We start from the raw sequence: 15,357 nt of genomic DNA, 5'->3' as shown, positions 1-15,357 counted from the left end.
ATGTCCTGATGGAGGAGACGGGACGAGCCTGGGACCCTGCACCCACCCCCAGACCAGGCCCCCTGAGGCCCAGTTTTGAGCAGGACAAGGTCATTTTGCCAATGCCATTATGCTGCTTTTCTGAGGGGAAAGGAAGACATTTGGGGCCTTTTCCCCCGGAGCCTGGGAGCGGCTGGAGCTGCGGGCACGGGGCGGCAGCGCCGGCAGCGCGGGGCGGCCGAGGCTGCGCTGGCGCCCGCACGGGCACCCGCTCTGCCAGCCATGTGCCGCGCGCCCAGGAATGGGGACGGTGACACTTGTTGCACTTGGGATTTAAATGCCACCAAGGTTAGGAGCAGCTGAGAAGAGATTTTCAGGATTGGATTTTTGGACAGAGATGCCTAAATTCCAGCTAAGCTTCCCTTTAAGCATCAAAGTCCCTCGGATGGACATGTTCGCAGCGGGGCGGCCCTTGCATGCTCTCTGACGTGGCCACCATCCTTGGCACCCAAACAGAGTCCCGTGTCACTGCTCAGTCTCTCTCTGAGTCTTGGTTCCTGCTGCCCAAAGCAGAGCTGAGGATGATTCCCGCAGAGACGGGCACAAACACCCCATCTGGCGCCCAGAAATGCTGCACGCACCCAGCATGCAGCCCCAGACCAAGGTGCGTGGTCTCTCCAAGACCTGTGAGTGCCTTGGCCAACACCTGGATGCACCCTCAGGTAACCCCAGAATCCTGGGCAAGCCCTTGGGTGACTCCTGAGTCCCAGGCAGGGGTCGGGAGCCTCTCCAGGCTCTTCCTTTGGAGCATCGTTGCCCATGGGCTCCGTGTGGCCAACGCACTGGGGCTGCTCGGAGCCTGTGGGAGCTGCACGCGCGAGCTGGTTCCCCAAGCACAGAACAAGGCACAGGAGGGTCCTTTAATGACGGACAGGACAGAGCAGCCTCTCCAAGCTGGAAAAGGCTCCCCTTCCATTTTCGGCTTGACAGAATGACCATCTCTACCCATCTCCGCCCAGCACGCGCTGCCTCAGGGGCGACGGTGACTCTTGGGCCTCCTCTTCCTCCTTGCCAGCCCTGTGGTGGGGCAGATCCCACCGATACTGTCCCTCCTGCTTGCTGCATCCAACACAAAAGACCCATGGCCATGGTCCCAGTGCGGCGCGGCGGTGGGAGACGTGGACACAGGGCTGCCCCTACTTGGTGCGCTGGTAGAACTGGATCACGGCTTTCTCCTGCTCATGGGTCTCGATAGCCCCCGGCCGGAGCCTCCGGATCTCTTGGATGGCATCAATCCCGCTCAGCTTCTGGGTCTTCACAAGGTAACAGGCCAGCATGGTGCCTGTGCGGCCGTTCCCCAGCAAGCAGTGCACTGCCACGGCCTGCAGAACAGCACGATCGGCATCACTCGCCCGCTGCCGTTACCTCCATCTGCAACAGCTCCCGCTGCCCACACTCCCCATGTCACCCCCCAGCATCACCCCATTGGCGTTACCCCCGTTGGCATCTCCTCTGCCTGGCGTTACCCCTGTTGGTGCTATCCACCTCGCTGTTCCCTCCCGAATTGGTGTTACTCCTCCTTGGTGTTCTTCCCATTGATTTCCCCCCCATTGGCAATACCTGCCTTGGCGTCCCCTCCGTTGGCATTCCTCCTCCTTGGTGTTCTTCCCATTGGTGTTACCCCTCTTAGGCATTGCCCCCTTTGACGCTCCTCCTGGTGGTGTTACTCCTCCTTGGTGTTCTTCCCATTGGTTTCCCTCCCATTGGCAATACCTGCCTTGGCGTCCCCTCCATTGGCGCTCCTCCTCCTTGGTGTTATTCCCATTGGTGTTCCCCCTCTTTGGCATCTCCCACCTTGGCATTCCCGCCATGGGCACTACTCCCCCTTGCCTCCATCCCCACGGGCACCCCCCGCCCCGTGCCGGCCTTGCCTCCCCCTTGCCGTTGGCCTCCTCCACGAGGCTCAGGAAGCTCTGGATCTGCTCCTGCGTGGGCGGGCAGAAGTCGGGCACGCGGAGCCGGTGCAGCTGCAGCTGGGGGCAGCAGTCGTGGTGCGGGGGCGCCCGCTCCGTCAGCGACACCAGGTGCCGCACGCCCTGGCCCAGCAGGAACTGGTAGTGCCCCGGCTCGCGCGGCATGGCCAGCCCGGCCAGGCGCCCCGGTGCCACCCACGAGAAGTTGCCGGGCTTGGCCGTGGCCATGGCCTGCGGGGACACGGCACCATTTGGGGCCCCGGTGCCCCAAACCACGCTGCCCCCCGGCCCGGGCACCCTGCGAGGCCCTCGGGAGTGATCCCGCCTGGGACCCCCTGGGGAAGCCCCGGTGGGAACCTCGACCGGGGCTGCCCCCCCAGCCAGTACCTGCTGGGACCCCCGAGCAACTCAATAGGACCCCAACTGGGACTGCCCCCCAGCCAGTACCTGCTGGGACCCCCGAGCAACTCAATAGGACCCCAACTGGGACTGCCCCCCAGCTGGTACCTGCTGGGACCCCCGGGCTGCCCAATGGGACCCCGACCAGAACTGCCCCCCCACTTAGTACCGGCTGGGACCCCCGGGCTGCTCAATGGGACCCCGACCAGGTCTGTGTCTTCCTGACTGCACCCAGTCCCCTTCCCCCCCGCACTGAGCGCCCCCCCGGGGCTGCCCCCCAGGCCTTCCCCCGCGGAGCCCCCTCGTGCGCAGCCCCCCCAGCCCGGGGCGGCCCCGACCCGGTTTCGCTCCCGACCCGGCTTCGCTCCCGACCCGCGGCTCCTCCCCGGGCCCGGAGGCCGCGCGGGATCCGCGGCCGCGGCCTGGGGGCCCGCACGCGCCGCGGGCCGCCCCGACAGCCCCCCCGCTCCCTCCGGGACCCCCGGCGGTCTCCCCAGCCCCGCCGGGTCGCTCCGTACCCCGCCGGGGCGCCCCGTCCCGCCCCGGGGCCGCTCGGTCCCGCCGGAGGCCGCGGCGCAGCCGGGGAGCGTCTGCGAGAGCGGCCGGGCGGCGGCGCAGGGAGCGCCTGATACCGCCGGGAATGGTGGCGGGGACGGGAATGAGGGGACACCGGGAGCGCCTGGCGCCGCCGGGAACGGCAACGGCGGGAATGGGGACGAGGGGACACCGGGAGCGCCTGATACTGCCGGGAACGGCAACGGCGGGGACGGGAACGAGGGGACACCGGGAGTGTCTGGCGCCGCCGGGAACGGCAACGGCGGGAATGGGGACGAGGGGACACCAGGAGTGCCTGGCGCCGCCGGGAACGGCAATGGCGGGGACGGGAACGAGGGGACACCGGGAGCGCCTGATACTGCCGGGAACGGCAATGGCGGGGACGGGAATGAGGGGACACCGGGAACGCCTGGCGCCGCCGGGAACGGTAGCGACGGTGACGAGGGGACACTGGGGCTGAGGCCAGGGTCGCACCGGGCGGGGAGCCGCAACCCCCCTTGGACCCGCTGCGGGGCAGGGAGGACGGGAGCAAAACGAGGGGGACGGGAGGGCGTCCCCAAACGGTGCCCCCCCCCCCCCCAATTCATTTCCTGCCGCCCCCTCTCTTTAACTAACCCGCCATCGCCTTTGGCCTCGCTCCTGCAGGGAACACCGCGACCTGCCCGGGGTGTCATTGCCCGGCAGGGCCACAGACCCCGCTGCGTCCCGGGCACTTTGGACCGGCAGGGACAGTGACACTGTGATGCAGAAGTGGCCCCAAGTGGCGGGTCCAAGACGGTCACTCCATAGTGCCCGGGTGCCCCAAAGTGGCCCTTTTCCTGGCCTGTGTTGTCCCAGGGATGTTTTTAAGAGCAACTGCCGTAATTAAATCCTCTTTTCTCCCCTAGGTGAGGAAAACTTCATTCCAGAAGAGTAACAAGAATCGGGTGTTAAAGCCGTTGCTATTGGCATCACCGTTCTAGGAAGGAAAACCAAACCCCAAAAAACAAACAAAAAACAAACAAACCAAAAAAAAACCCCCAAAACAACCCCCTGCCCCCCCAAAAAACACCTTGCAGAAGTGCATGGAAATTCCCAGGCTCTGGTGACAGGGTCTTCAATCTAGGTCCTGAGCTGCTGGCTCCACCAAGAGGCTTTGGGGCAAAAGTGGGGGGCTTGTGGGCTCTGGATGGGGCTGAGGTGGGTGAGGAGCCACCTGGGTGTGGGAGATGGGCACCCATGGCGCTGCCCGGGTGGCTCTGCCCGCTGGAGGTTCCGGACGTGGTGGCAGCACGGGGTTTATTTAAAAAAAAAGCAAAGAGGAAGAATGAGGAATATTACGGGGAAGCCCAGGACACACAACGGGGGGCCCCAAAGCCTCCTGCTCCCTGCTTTTGGGGCCCTGTAGACATGGTTGGACTTGATGATCCTGAGGGTCTTTTCCAACCATACCGATTCTGTGGTTCTCTGTGCTGTCCGTCTGCCCCTGCCTGTGATCCCTGCAGGCTCCAGTTCCTGAGGAATGGAAAGCTGGTAGGTCACTACAGGCCTTCGCCAGGTTTGGGACATCTCATGGAGAGCAATCGCCAAGAAATGGGTAGATCATGGAATTACAGAAGGGTTGAGGTTGGAAGGGACCTCTAGAGATCATCTAGTCCAACCCCTCTGCTCCAGCAGGGACACTCAGAGATGGGCACCCGGTTGCATCCGAGTGGATTTGGAAGCTCTCCAGAGAAGGAGACTCCACAACCTCCCTGGGCAGCCTGTGCCAGAGCTCTGTCACCCTCACAGCAAAGAAGTTCTTCCTCACATGGAGATGGAACTGCCTGGGTTTCAATTTGCACCCATTGCTCCTTGTCCTGTCATGGGCCACTGCCGAGAAGAAATTGGCCTCATCCTGGTTACATTCTTCCCTCAGGTATTTGTGCGTATTGATGAGATCCCTTCTCAGTCTTCTCCAGGCCCAGCTCACTTAGTCTTTTCTCATGCAATAGATGCTCCAGTCCCTTAATCATCTTCATGGCTCTGTGCTGGACCCTCTACATGAGATGCGTGGGGACATGGTTTAGCAGACATGGTGTTGAAGGGTTTATGGTTGGACTCTGTGATCTTAAAGGTCTTTTCCAACCATAATGATTCTATAAAGATCTCACCTGACTCTACAGCCTCTTCTGTTGACCAGACCAATGCAGCCTCTTGGGGTAGAGCACCATGGGGGAGCACGAGGTGTCCATGGGTGTCATTTGGGGACCCACCTGTGTGCTGTAGCGCTTGATGGATCAAATTTGACCAGTAAAGACCTCTGTTGCTTTTCAAACCCATTTTCTTTAATAGTTGGATGCCATGTGGCCAATGTGGGCTTACAAACTGCAGAGAGAGAAGGGGGCACATCATTGTGGTTGCATCTCAGCTTCCCAAAGGTCACCAGCCCCTATTAGCAAGGATGTAGAAGTGCCCTCTGCGTGGCTCCTGGATGGGTCTGGGCTGTCTCAGGGCTTCAGATACACCTCTCCCGCAGTCTCGTAGGGGAAGTTTCTCCAGCCGAAGATGGGGGTTTTGAGGGGCGAGTTGTACATGGCCGCTGTCACATCCCTGCTGGAGAGCCCCGAGTCCCACATGTAGACATCGCCCATCTCCCCTGTGAAGGACTGGCTGGCGTCAAAGCTGCCCGTGCGGGAGTCCTGCTTCTGCCCCAGCACGATCACCGCCTCGTTGCTCACGGTGTAGCCCTTCTGCGTTCCCTTGCGCGGCCGGGCCTTCCCGTTCACCCAAAAGCCCACAATGCCCGTGCTGGATTCCCAGGTGGCACAGACGTGCTGGCTTTCCATTGGAGTCTCCTCGGGGACAGGGAAGGACACAGACTTGCCCCCTACGTACACCTGGTACTCCCCAGGCCTACGTTTGATGAGGGCGATGTCACTGTCCTGGGCCTTGGTGGCGTAGGAGAAGAGGCTGTAGGGCCAGGTGAGGTCCGTGTAGGACCTCAGGCACACGGAGAAGTTCTGCAGCGGTTGCTCCGGCGTTGCCTTAACCAGCACGTACGAGTCATTGGTCTTTTGAGGAAACACCAACACGTGTGTGAAGAGGTCTGGGAGAGATGGCAAAGGGTGGTTGCTCCTGTCACGGCAAGGAATTGCGGCCACCTCCCAGCCCCTCCAGACAAGGACATCCTGCCCGGGCGCATTTCCCGGGAATCAATTTTGACAATTTGGGAAATTTCCAACATTTCACTTCCCAAAGTAATATGCCGGCAAGGAGGCCACTGCTGGCCTCAAAACTGAATGCAGAATCACAGAATCTTCAAGGTTGGAAGGGACCTCTAGAAATCATCCAGTCCAACCCCCCTGCTCCAACAGGGACACCCCGAGCACGGGGCACAGGGTGGCATCCAGGTGGGTTTGGAGACCTCCAGAGAAGGAGACTCCACAACCTCCCTGGGCAGCCTGTGCCAGGGCTCGGACACCCTCACGGTGCACAAGTTCCTCCTCACATGGAGATGGAGCTGCCTGGGTTTCAACTTATTGTCCCTTGTCCTGTCACTGGCCACCACTGAGAAGAGCTTGGCCCCTTCCTCCCTCCATTCCCCCCTCAGGTATTTATACATCTTAATCACATCCCCTCTCCATGTTCTCTTCTCCAGGCTGAACAGGCCCATCTCAGTCTTTCCTCATAAGAGAAATGTTCCAGTCCTTTAATAATCTCTGTTGCCCTCTGCTGGCCCCTCTCTAGAAGCTCCACATCCCTCTAGTCCTGGGCAGCCCAGAGCTGCACCCAATGCTCCAGGTTTGGCCTGCCCAGAGCTGAGCAGAGGGGCAGGATCCGCTCCTTGGACCTCCTGGCAACTCCTCCTGATGCAGCCAGGAGCCCACTGGCCTCCTTGGCCACGAGGACCCTGCTGCCCCATGGTTAACTTGGTGTCAACCAGGAAATACCCTGTCCAGAACGTGCCTCACAGTGTGTCCAAATGGAGCCACCGATGTTGGCCACATGTGTGATGGTGGCACAGGCACACGGACCACATGGAGCCTCACCCCGCAGGAGCCCTGTCTTGGGGGTCCCGCTGTCCCTACCATTTATCTGCAGGTTGTAGGTGGCCACCACAGAGCCCTGGGACGTGGTGGCTGTGCAGAAGTAGGTGCCGCAGTGGGTCTCGTTGAAGGAGCGGATGAGGAGGATGTTGTCCGGGCCTTTCTGCAGGGGCTCCGGGCTTCCTTCCTTCTCCCACAGGAACTGCTGAGGACTGAGGCGGGCAGGAGGTCACCCAGGGTGGCCTGGAGAGGCCCCCATCCTGCCCCTTCTGCTCCTGCTGTCCATGGGGTGCCCGAGGTCCCGCTGGGAGGGGTGGGAGAGCCTTACCTGGGGGCGCCGGAGACCTCGCAGGACAACAGGAGCTGGTGTTGCGTGGTGGGCGCCGGCGGGTGGGCCTCGATCCTGGCGGTCACTATGTCCGTGGCACCGGCAGGGAAGGGCTGGGTTGGGCTGGGGGGGTCCCTGTGCTGCGTCCTGCCGTGACCCCCTCGCGGCACCCGGCGTTGTGTCACCCGGTGCCGCGCGTGCCCCACTGCACTGCTGGGTGCCCCACTACACTGCTGGGCGCCCCACTGCACTGCTGGGTGCCCCACTGCAGTGCTGGGCGCCCCACTGCAGTGCTGCTTGCCCCACTTCACTGCTGGGTGCCCCACTGCAGTGCTGCTTGCCCCACTGCAGTGCTGGGTGCCCCACTACACTGCTGGGCGCCCCACTGCACTGCTGGGCGCCCCACTGCAGTGCTGGGCGCCCCACTGCAGTGCTGCTTGCCCCACTGCAGTGCTGGGTGCCCCACTACACTGCTGGGCGCCCCACTACACTGCTGGGCGCCCCACTGCACTGCTGGGCGCCCCACTGCAGTGCTGGGCGCCCCACTGCGCAGCCACTGCCCCTCTCCCTTGCCGACCCACTGCCCTCGTCGCACTCGCTGCGCCCGTGACCGCAGGGCTCCGTGCGCTGCTGCCCGCTGCTCTGCCCCACGTCACCGCACCCGCTGCTCCCCGCTCCGTGACCCCCCCGGCAGAGCCCCTCCAGCCCATACCTTGTGGGGCCGAAGGGCCAAAGAGCCCCGTGAGAGTGAGGAGCCAAAGCCACCGCATCCCCATGGTGCCAGGGAGGTCCCTGCGGCCAGCGGCACGTCCGTGGGCAACGGTGCAACGCGGGGTCGAGCGGCGCGGCGGGCGGGCCGGGGTGACCGCTTTGCTGCGCGACGGTGTGACGTCCGTGGGCAAACTTCACATCCCGGCGGATCCGACCGCCCGGTGAAGCCCCGGGGATGCTTGGCCGCGCTCCCGAGAGCAGCCCGTGTGCTTGGAGCCTCCGGGGCCAGCAGGCTGGCAGGGAGCCCGGGGACAGCAGGGCTGTGTGGTGGAGAGGGGCGGAGAGGAGCGTGTGCTCGAGGACAAGCAGCAAAGGCTGCACGCTGACCTCTCCCTCCATGGGCGTCCAAAGGCTCGGGGTGGGATGGCAAGAGAGACCCCGTGTTCAAGCCAGCTGGTGCACAGGACCAGGACAGAGCCCCGGCTGGGACACACGGAGGCCCAGCCCAAGCCTGGCTCAGGACTGGGGGACAGACCAGCTAAAGGCGAGTGAGCGGTGAAAGCACCTGGGGGGACACCCAGCACCGTCTGTCCTCGTCTCCTCAGATCCCGGGGCCCCAGAGACAGGGCAGGGCTGTCCCCGCTGCCAGGGGCCAGGGGTGAAGGGAGTCCCCCGTGGGAGCGGCTGGCTCTGGAAGTCCCCGAGCTGAAGGGACGGGGCAGAAACAGCAGCTGGGAGTTCCCTGGCACCCGAGGAGCAGGAAGATCGCGCTGGGGAAAGCACCAGGGCCAGGGGAGAGGCGGGTGTGGAAATGAAGGGAGCAGAACTTCCAGGGTGCTCCTGCACCTCCCAGGACCTGGGGAGACGGAGCAGCCGGCGGGGATGATGATTCCCACCTATGGGGAGGTTTTGATCGCCTCTTGGGGTGGGAAGAGACAGGGAATGGTGGACCTTGCATTTTGGAGCCCTCTGTAACATTCTGGGGTGTCCTATAACATTCCCCTGGGGTGTCTCCTATCCGGCTCAGTCCCTCCACGTCCTTCCCCAATATTCCCAGCTTTGATTTCCTCCCCTGAGCCCTTGCAGCCTCATCTCCTCCCTGAGATGTGGGCACCAGAACAGGTCTGGGGACCATGGCCTGGAGGCACCAAGGACTTGTGGAGCAGCAGGACCACATCCCTGCTGAAACAGCAGCTCCCGGGAGATACAAGCTGGTCCCGGTTATTTATTTATGCTCAGCTGGTTGTTTTAACACCTCTTGCAGAGTCCCCCCAACTTCATCTCAGGTCCTAGGGCAGGATTCAGGGTAGGAATGTCCCCAGCCTTGTCCCTGGCTGGCGTCCGCACAAATCATTCATTGGGCAGCTCAGCCTTTTCTTCTCTTGCTGCTCCTTTCACCCTGCTCGTGCTCTCCCTGGTGGTGTTTCTGTTCCTCGCGTATTTGAAGAAGGGTTTCACGTCACTTTTGATTTCCTTTGCTGAAGCAGAGCAGGAAAAAAAAAAAAAAAGACTCTCTGCAGGGCTGTGGTTTCCTATAGACACATGGAAACCACCCTAGGATCAACGGGGCATCCCGAGGAGCCGGAGCTCAGGGTTGGTTTGGGGATCTCCAAGGCTCTGGGGAAGAGGTGGCCGCTTGGTGGTGGAGCTTGGTGGTGGAGCTTGGTGACGGAGCTTGGTGACGGAGCTTGGTGGTGGAGCTTGGTGGTGGAGCTTGGTGATGGAGCTTGGTGGTGGAGCTTGGCGGTGGAGCTTGGTGACGAAGCTTGGTGACGGAGCTTGGTGGTGGAGCTTGGTGGTGGAGCTTGGTGGTGGAGCTTGGTGGTGGAGCTTGCCGGTGGAGCTTGGTGACGAAGCTTGGTGACGGAGCTTGGCGGTGGAGCTTGGTGGTGGAGCTTGGCGGTGGAGCTTGGCGAATCCAGGTGGGTTGAGGTCCTGCCCTGCGGAGCGATGGGGGAACCCAGCTGTGAAATGCCCCGTGCTCTCTCGGATGAGGCGGTTTTGCCTCCAGCCCTCCCCATCGCTCGGAGCCTTGCCGGGCGGGATCCTGCGCTCTTGGCCCCCTTCCCACCGTTGCTCCCGGGACGTGGCCCAGCCTTTCTCTCCCCCGGGCCGGCGCGTGGCAGGACGTCACGCGGAGCCACGCGGGTCATGTGGAGCTGCGGGTGCTCTGTGGAGGCAAAGCGGGTCATGGGACAGACGGGACAGTGAGGGGACACTGGGGGCTGCAGCCGCTCCGGCCCTGCCCCGGACCCCTTCCTAGAGCACCAGGGCCTCCCGCAGCCTGGCTTTCACCACCACGTCCCCCTTCATTTCGTAGCTCAAGCTCTTCCAAGCCAGCACGGCGGGCGGCAGCCGCAGGGACTGATAGGCGGCTCTCATCTTGTCGGGCGAGAGCCCCACGTCCCACAGGTAGACGTCGGCCAGCTCGCCCGTGAACGAGTTGTAGGGGTCGAAGCCGCCGCCGTAGGCGTCCTGCTCCTGCCCCAGCAGGATCACGGCCTCGGCGCCCACGGCGTAGCCCTTCTGCAGCCCCTTGCGCGGCCACGGCTTCCCGTTGAACCAGAACTCGGTGAGGCCGGTGGCCGACTCCCAGCTGGCGCACACGTGCTCCCAGTCCCAGCGGCCCTCCGGCGTGCGGAAGGTGACGAACTTGCCCCCCACGTAGAGCCGGTACTCGCCGGGCTTGGGCTTGAAGAGGAGGATTTCGTTGTCCTGGGCCTTGGTGGCGTAGGAGAAGAGGCTGTAGGGCCGGGTGAGGTCCGTGTAGGACCTCAGGCACAGGGTGAAGTTGTGCAGCGGCTGCTCGGTCTGCGCCTTTAGGAGCACGTAGGCATCGCTGGGGTCCTTCCGGAAGACAAACACCTTTCTGTAGAGGTCTGGAAGAGGAGAGACGGGACGTGGCGGGCGCAGCTCCCTCCCACCCTCTCCCAGCCTTCCTGCACGCTCCTGTATCCCCTGGGTGCCGCTGCATGCCCAGAGCCCGCTCTGCTGGCCCCCATCTTGCCCCTGGGGCACATGGGGCACCCCTGGGTGCGGGCATCCTCGCTGGGCCCTGGCACCCCTCCACGCTGCCCTGCGCCCCGGGAGATGCCCTCACCCCTGTCACCCAGGGGCACCCCCAGCCTGGCAATGGGGTCCAAAGCCCTGACCGCAGGCAGCCCGGGGCAGTCGCTGCGGGATGGCCTTTGGGAATGCCTGGGAGCATCCATGGAGCCCCCCATGCTCCTCCTGCGATTCCTATCCCGCTTGCGCTCCCTGTCCCCGCTATCTGCCCACACGCTGGCTCCAGCGCCCCGGAAACACCCCCTACCTTCCTGGGCCGCCATGCCCGAGAGGCCGGCAAGGACGACGAGCCAGAGCTGCAGCTTCCTCATGGTGCCGAGCTCGGGGAGCCGCTGGCGACGGCTGGGGACGGCAGCAGCGCTGAGAGCCGGGCGGGCGCCCGCGCCCTTTATCGGGACGGGACGGGAGGGGAGGTGCCCCCCGCCAATCCCGGCGCCGGCAGCCTGGCACGGCCGGCTGGGCGATTTCACGGCGTCACGCGGAGCTCGCGGAAGGCCCTTTCCCCCCATCCGCACGAGGCTCCCCGCTTGGAGCTGCGCCCGGGGTTGGTGCCCGGCTCGCGCTGCCAGCCCAGGACACCCTCGGAGTGAGGGTCTTACCTCCCCTCACCCCTTCCCTGGGCGCATCCCCCGGGAAGAGCATCCTGCCCAGAGCCCGGCTCCTCCCGGCTCCCTCCCCGGCTCTCCAGAGGGAGCTCCATCCCCAGGCTCCCTCCGTGTTCAGTCCCCCAGATTTGGGCTTTGCAAGACCGGGCAGCCTTGTGGGGAGGCCGGGAGAGCTCGGGGGATGGAGCAGAGGATGTCCCCACACTGACCATGGGGACGTTGCAGGACTGGCATCTCAGTCCTGTCCCTGCTATGGGGCCGGTGGCCGCATCCCCACGGGAACGGTGCCGGAGCCCAGCGGCTCCCAGTGCCGCGAGGCCGCAGGACGGAGCCGGGAAGCAGAGCTCCGGGCAGCAGGTGGCAGAAGCCGCCGCGGCGAAGCCGGCGTGCCCGGGCACGGAGGGTCCCGGCACCCGCTGCGGATCCTCCTGGCCCCGGGAAGGGCGGCCCTGGCCCCGCTGGGCAACGTGCTGCCCGTAGGAGCTGCGAGACTGAGCCTGAGCGTGGCGCCCCACGGTCAGACCAATCCCCCACATTACGGGTGCGGAGAATCCGCTCACTTTGGGGGAGAGAAATGGGGTAAAGGAGTCACGTTAACCAGCAAAAGCTGTGGGCAGCTGGAGGGGCAGAACGGGGCTGCTTTGGGCCACGGCTGGCAATGCCCTTGTGGGGAAGGTCCTTGGGGTCTCTCCCTTTCCTCAGCTGAGCTAGGAGCAAGGGATGATCCCAGGGCTGGTGTCACGGGGAGCAGCTCTGTGTGTTCATCCTGAAGGAGTTGGGGAGAGCCCTGCGCGAGTGCCACCGTGGCCACCCCGAGGCCACGGGGCCAGTCGGTGGCCAGACCTCGGTGTCCTGGCCTTGGCGCCGGGCCTCCCTGTCTCCCTCTCCCCGAGTCGCTCCCGGCTCTCCGTCCACATCGATTTCGCAGCCTGTGCATCTTGTGACCGCGCACGGGGCCGTTCCTAATCGGAATGGATGAGGGCTGCTTAACCGCCTCCAGCGCCGGATATAAATCACCCTGTTTCCCGCTAATCGACTGGAGAGCTTCTCTGCCATTATTAACTTTTCTCTCTAATTTGGAAGCACGAGGAGCGTATGGCTCCCATTTCCCGTCAGTTGGTCCCGCGGGAGCCCTAATGGCAGCGTGACCGGAGGTGATGGATCTCAGCAGAAGAACCAGCGCCAAACATCCTCAGGAAACGCTGTCCCCGGCCCGCGGGGACAGGCGCCTTGTCCTGCGCTGCCCTCGGGGCCTCGCAGGGATCCGGGCGCCTCTGGAGCCATCGCTTTGTGACAGTCCCTGTCGCAGGTACTGACCTGCCAGCGTCCTCCCGCAGAGCCGTCTCCCTGGGGTGCCGTTTATCCCGCCACGGACAAGCGGGCACCCAAGGGAGCCCCTGCGCAGGTCGCCCCTGCAGCTCCTCACTGAAGACCCCGCTCTTGGTGGCACTGAGGAGCCACCCCGGCCGGACCGCTGGGCTCTGGCACAAAGCCCCGCGGCCGGTTTGGCGGGAGCCGTTTGGAGCCATTCGCTGCTTCGTGGGTGACGGAGCGGGTGACAAACGACCGCGAGCGCCGCCGTGCTCGCCGCGGGTCCGAGCCCGCGCGTGCCCGCGCTCTGCGCTACCTGGCATTAAACGCCAGCCGAGCCCGGGAGACCAGGGCCTGACAAACGTATATATTGTATATAATCCCTGCCGGCTGATCTCTGACATGACGTTTATCTCTGCTCGTCAGGAGAGAGTGAATAATCCCCTTCACTTGCTCATAAGATAAGCACTGGTGCTGGGAGCAGTGGGGCCTGCTGCCCTTGCCACCCGCCGGGGCTCCGGGCTGATCCTGGACCAACTCCGGGCTGATCCCGGGCCAGCTCCATGCTTTTCCCGGCCCCTTGAGGTCCCCTCTGCTTTGAGATCCATGAACCTCCCCGCAAAGGAGGGAAACTGAGGCACGAGCCGCCCCACACGCGGTGGCCGCGCTGCCTTCTCTCAGCAACGAGCCCAGGGTTCGGCGAGCAGCTTGGCAAGGGGGGTGCCCACAGCAAGGGCTGCTCCGCATGGAAAACAGGGATGCGAGCTTGGAGATGCCCGCAGGGGCTGCTGGAGCACCGGAGTCCCCGCATGCAGCCCGGGGGCAGGAGGGGCCCCTGGGGACCTGGCAGCCCCCGAGGTGCCCAACTGGGGTTCCTGGCGGCCACGGGCAATCGGGCGGCTCCGAGCTGCTCCGTGAGCGCGGCCGGGCCCGGAGCGGCTCCGCGCCGCCGGCCTCGGCACACGGCGGGAAAGGAGCTCAGCCCTCCGTCCTCCCGGCCGCGATCCGGGAGAAACCGGCAGACCGGGCAGGTGGAGCGGTGAATCCCGGCACAAGAAGGGGTCCCTCTGGGAACCCCCATCCCGCCCAGCCGCTGGCCGGGAGCGCGCGGGAAGGGGGTGGCTCTCACCTGGCTCCGCTGGGCGCTGCCCGCTCTGCTCCCTGCGGCTCCAGCCCGGCTCGTCCCGGAGGCAACTGGGCTTGGGGACGCACGTGCGCAAGGAGGCTCTGCGTGCGGCCGGATGGGAAGAACAGCCACCAAACTTCCTCCTGCCGATAAGGGACCCTCTGCCCGTGGAGATAAGGGCGCGAGGAGCGAGGACAAAGCACCGTGTTTTTACAGCCCTGCAAGCACTTAAATCAGGGCGAATTCCGGCGCTGCTGAGCCGTCCTGTTGGAGATTGCGTTGCTGGAGCACGGGCTTCTTCCTCGGCACGGGGAGGATTTGCGCCATCGCCTTGCAGAGCTGCAAGGCTGCGGCCGTGATTTCTCCTGTCCGCTTGGGCCCAAATTACCGTGCTTGTCCCACTGATCTTCTCATTGACGTTTGGAAGGGTCGTTTCGGCCTCTGAGCTCCTTAACAGCCAAGCGGAGCTGCCAGGAGGAATGATGAGTGCTCGCCGCCCTCCGAGCACTGTCAAGAGCATGACAGAAACGCAGGGTGTCTCTGCGCGCCCCGCGGGAAGGCAGAGCCGAGCACCGGGATTTATAGCGCTCGGCAAAGACCCGGCCTCATCCATCTCCTGCCGCGCGCGGGGAGCTTGGATTTCTCCTGCACGTTATCGCGGACGTCCCCGGAGGCAGGATGTCTTAAACTTGGTTTTACACGCCCGCGCTTCCCACCGCCGTCACTGTGCGCGGTTAAGGAAGAGACACGGGCGCTTGCAGGCCCTGCCGTGGATCCAGCTGCAGCTTCACCCTCCGGTTCCTTTGCTGCTTTCCCCCTTGGTGCCGCCGTGGCTACAGCCACCGTGGGTTCCGCTTGGCGCTGCCCGGGGCTCTGTCCTCGCAGCAATGGGGACAAGTGTCCCCTGCCCCTCCGGATGCTGCTTGCAAGGCAGCTTCATCTGCAGCATCGCAGGGCGAGGCTCTTTCCCCTGCAGGCTGCAGGGAGCGTTTCCCAAGAGGGATGTCGGGTGGGAAAACGTGGTCTGAGCGGCCAGCTCCTCGCCCAGGGAGCAGGAGCTGCCGCGGGGATGTCTGGTCTCTGGGGAGCCCCGCTCCTGCACCGGAGCTCTCCTTGTCCACGAGTGGGGCCAAATGAGCCACCAGAAGCCACCTGAACGTTTTCCCCCCAAATGGGGACATTTTATTGTCCGTTTCCCCCCACACAGACGCTGGCGGAGGGCGTCGCGGCACCCTTGGGTGCGGGGGTGCGCCGGGGCCGGGCCGGTGGCGGCCGCAGCGCCGCGGCGAGCAGCAGC

At 64.3% G+C, this 15,357-nt stretch overlaps 3 protein-coding genes across 4 annotated transcripts in view; all 3 read right to left on the bottom strand.

Moving 5' to 3' along the window:
- Positions 1-883: 883 nt before the first annotated feature.
- DUSP23 (dual specificity phosphatase 23) lies at positions 884-2,180 on the bottom strand. Its single transcript, XM_026043183.1, has 2 exons — positions 1,911-2,180; positions 884-1,361 (listed from the first exon to the last, which is right to left on the bottom strand). The coding sequence occupies exons 1-2, from the start codon at positions 2,178-2,180 to the stop codon at positions 1,176-1,178; spliced, it is 456 nt and encodes a 151-aa protein (XP_025898968.1). The 3' UTR covers positions 884-1,175.
- Positions 2,181-5,374: 3,194 nt separating this feature from the next.
- On the bottom strand, positions 5,375-8,017 carry LOC112950633 (serum amyloid P-component-like). The gene is made up of 4 exons (XM_026043232.1): positions 7,954-8,017; positions 7,242-7,326; positions 6,956-7,125; positions 5,375-5,973 (listed from the first exon to the last, which is right to left on the bottom strand). The coding sequence occupies exons 1-4, from the start codon at positions 8,015-8,017 to the stop codon at positions 5,375-5,377; spliced, it is 918 nt and encodes a 305-aa protein (XP_025899017.1).
- Positions 8,018-10,202: 2,185 nt separating this feature from the next.
- The window catches only part of LOC112950598 (serum amyloid P-component-like), a 22,592-nt gene continuing 17,437 nt past the window's right edge, over positions 10,203-15,357 (bottom strand). Inside the window, exons 1-2 of one of the 2 annotated variants that reach the window (XM_026043179.1) lie at positions 11,266-11,358; positions 10,203-10,831 (exon numbers count right to left, since the gene is read on the bottom strand). In XM_026043179.1, the coding sequence (XP_025898964.1) occupies positions 10,212-10,831; positions 11,266-11,329 (684 nt within the window). In that variant the 5' untranslated portion in view covers positions 11,330-11,358 and the 3' untranslated portion in view covers positions 10,203-10,211. Of the gene's footprint in view, positions 10,832-11,265; positions 11,359-15,357 lie in introns of those variants that run through there. The other variant, XM_026043180.1, reaches the window with a different exon arrangement.

The sequence above is a fragment of the Nothoprocta perdicaria genome, unplaced genomic scaffold (assembly GCF_003342845.1).
Source record: "Nothoprocta perdicaria isolate Ctin4 unplaced genomic scaffold, notPer1 scaffold_323, whole genome shotgun sequence".
Classification (NCBI taxonomy): Eukaryota; Metazoa; Chordata; class Aves; order Tinamiformes; family Tinamidae; genus Nothoprocta; species Nothoprocta perdicaria.
The sequence above is the reverse complement of the archived record's forward strand: the minus strand, read 5'-3'. Positions and strand labels throughout refer to the sequence as shown.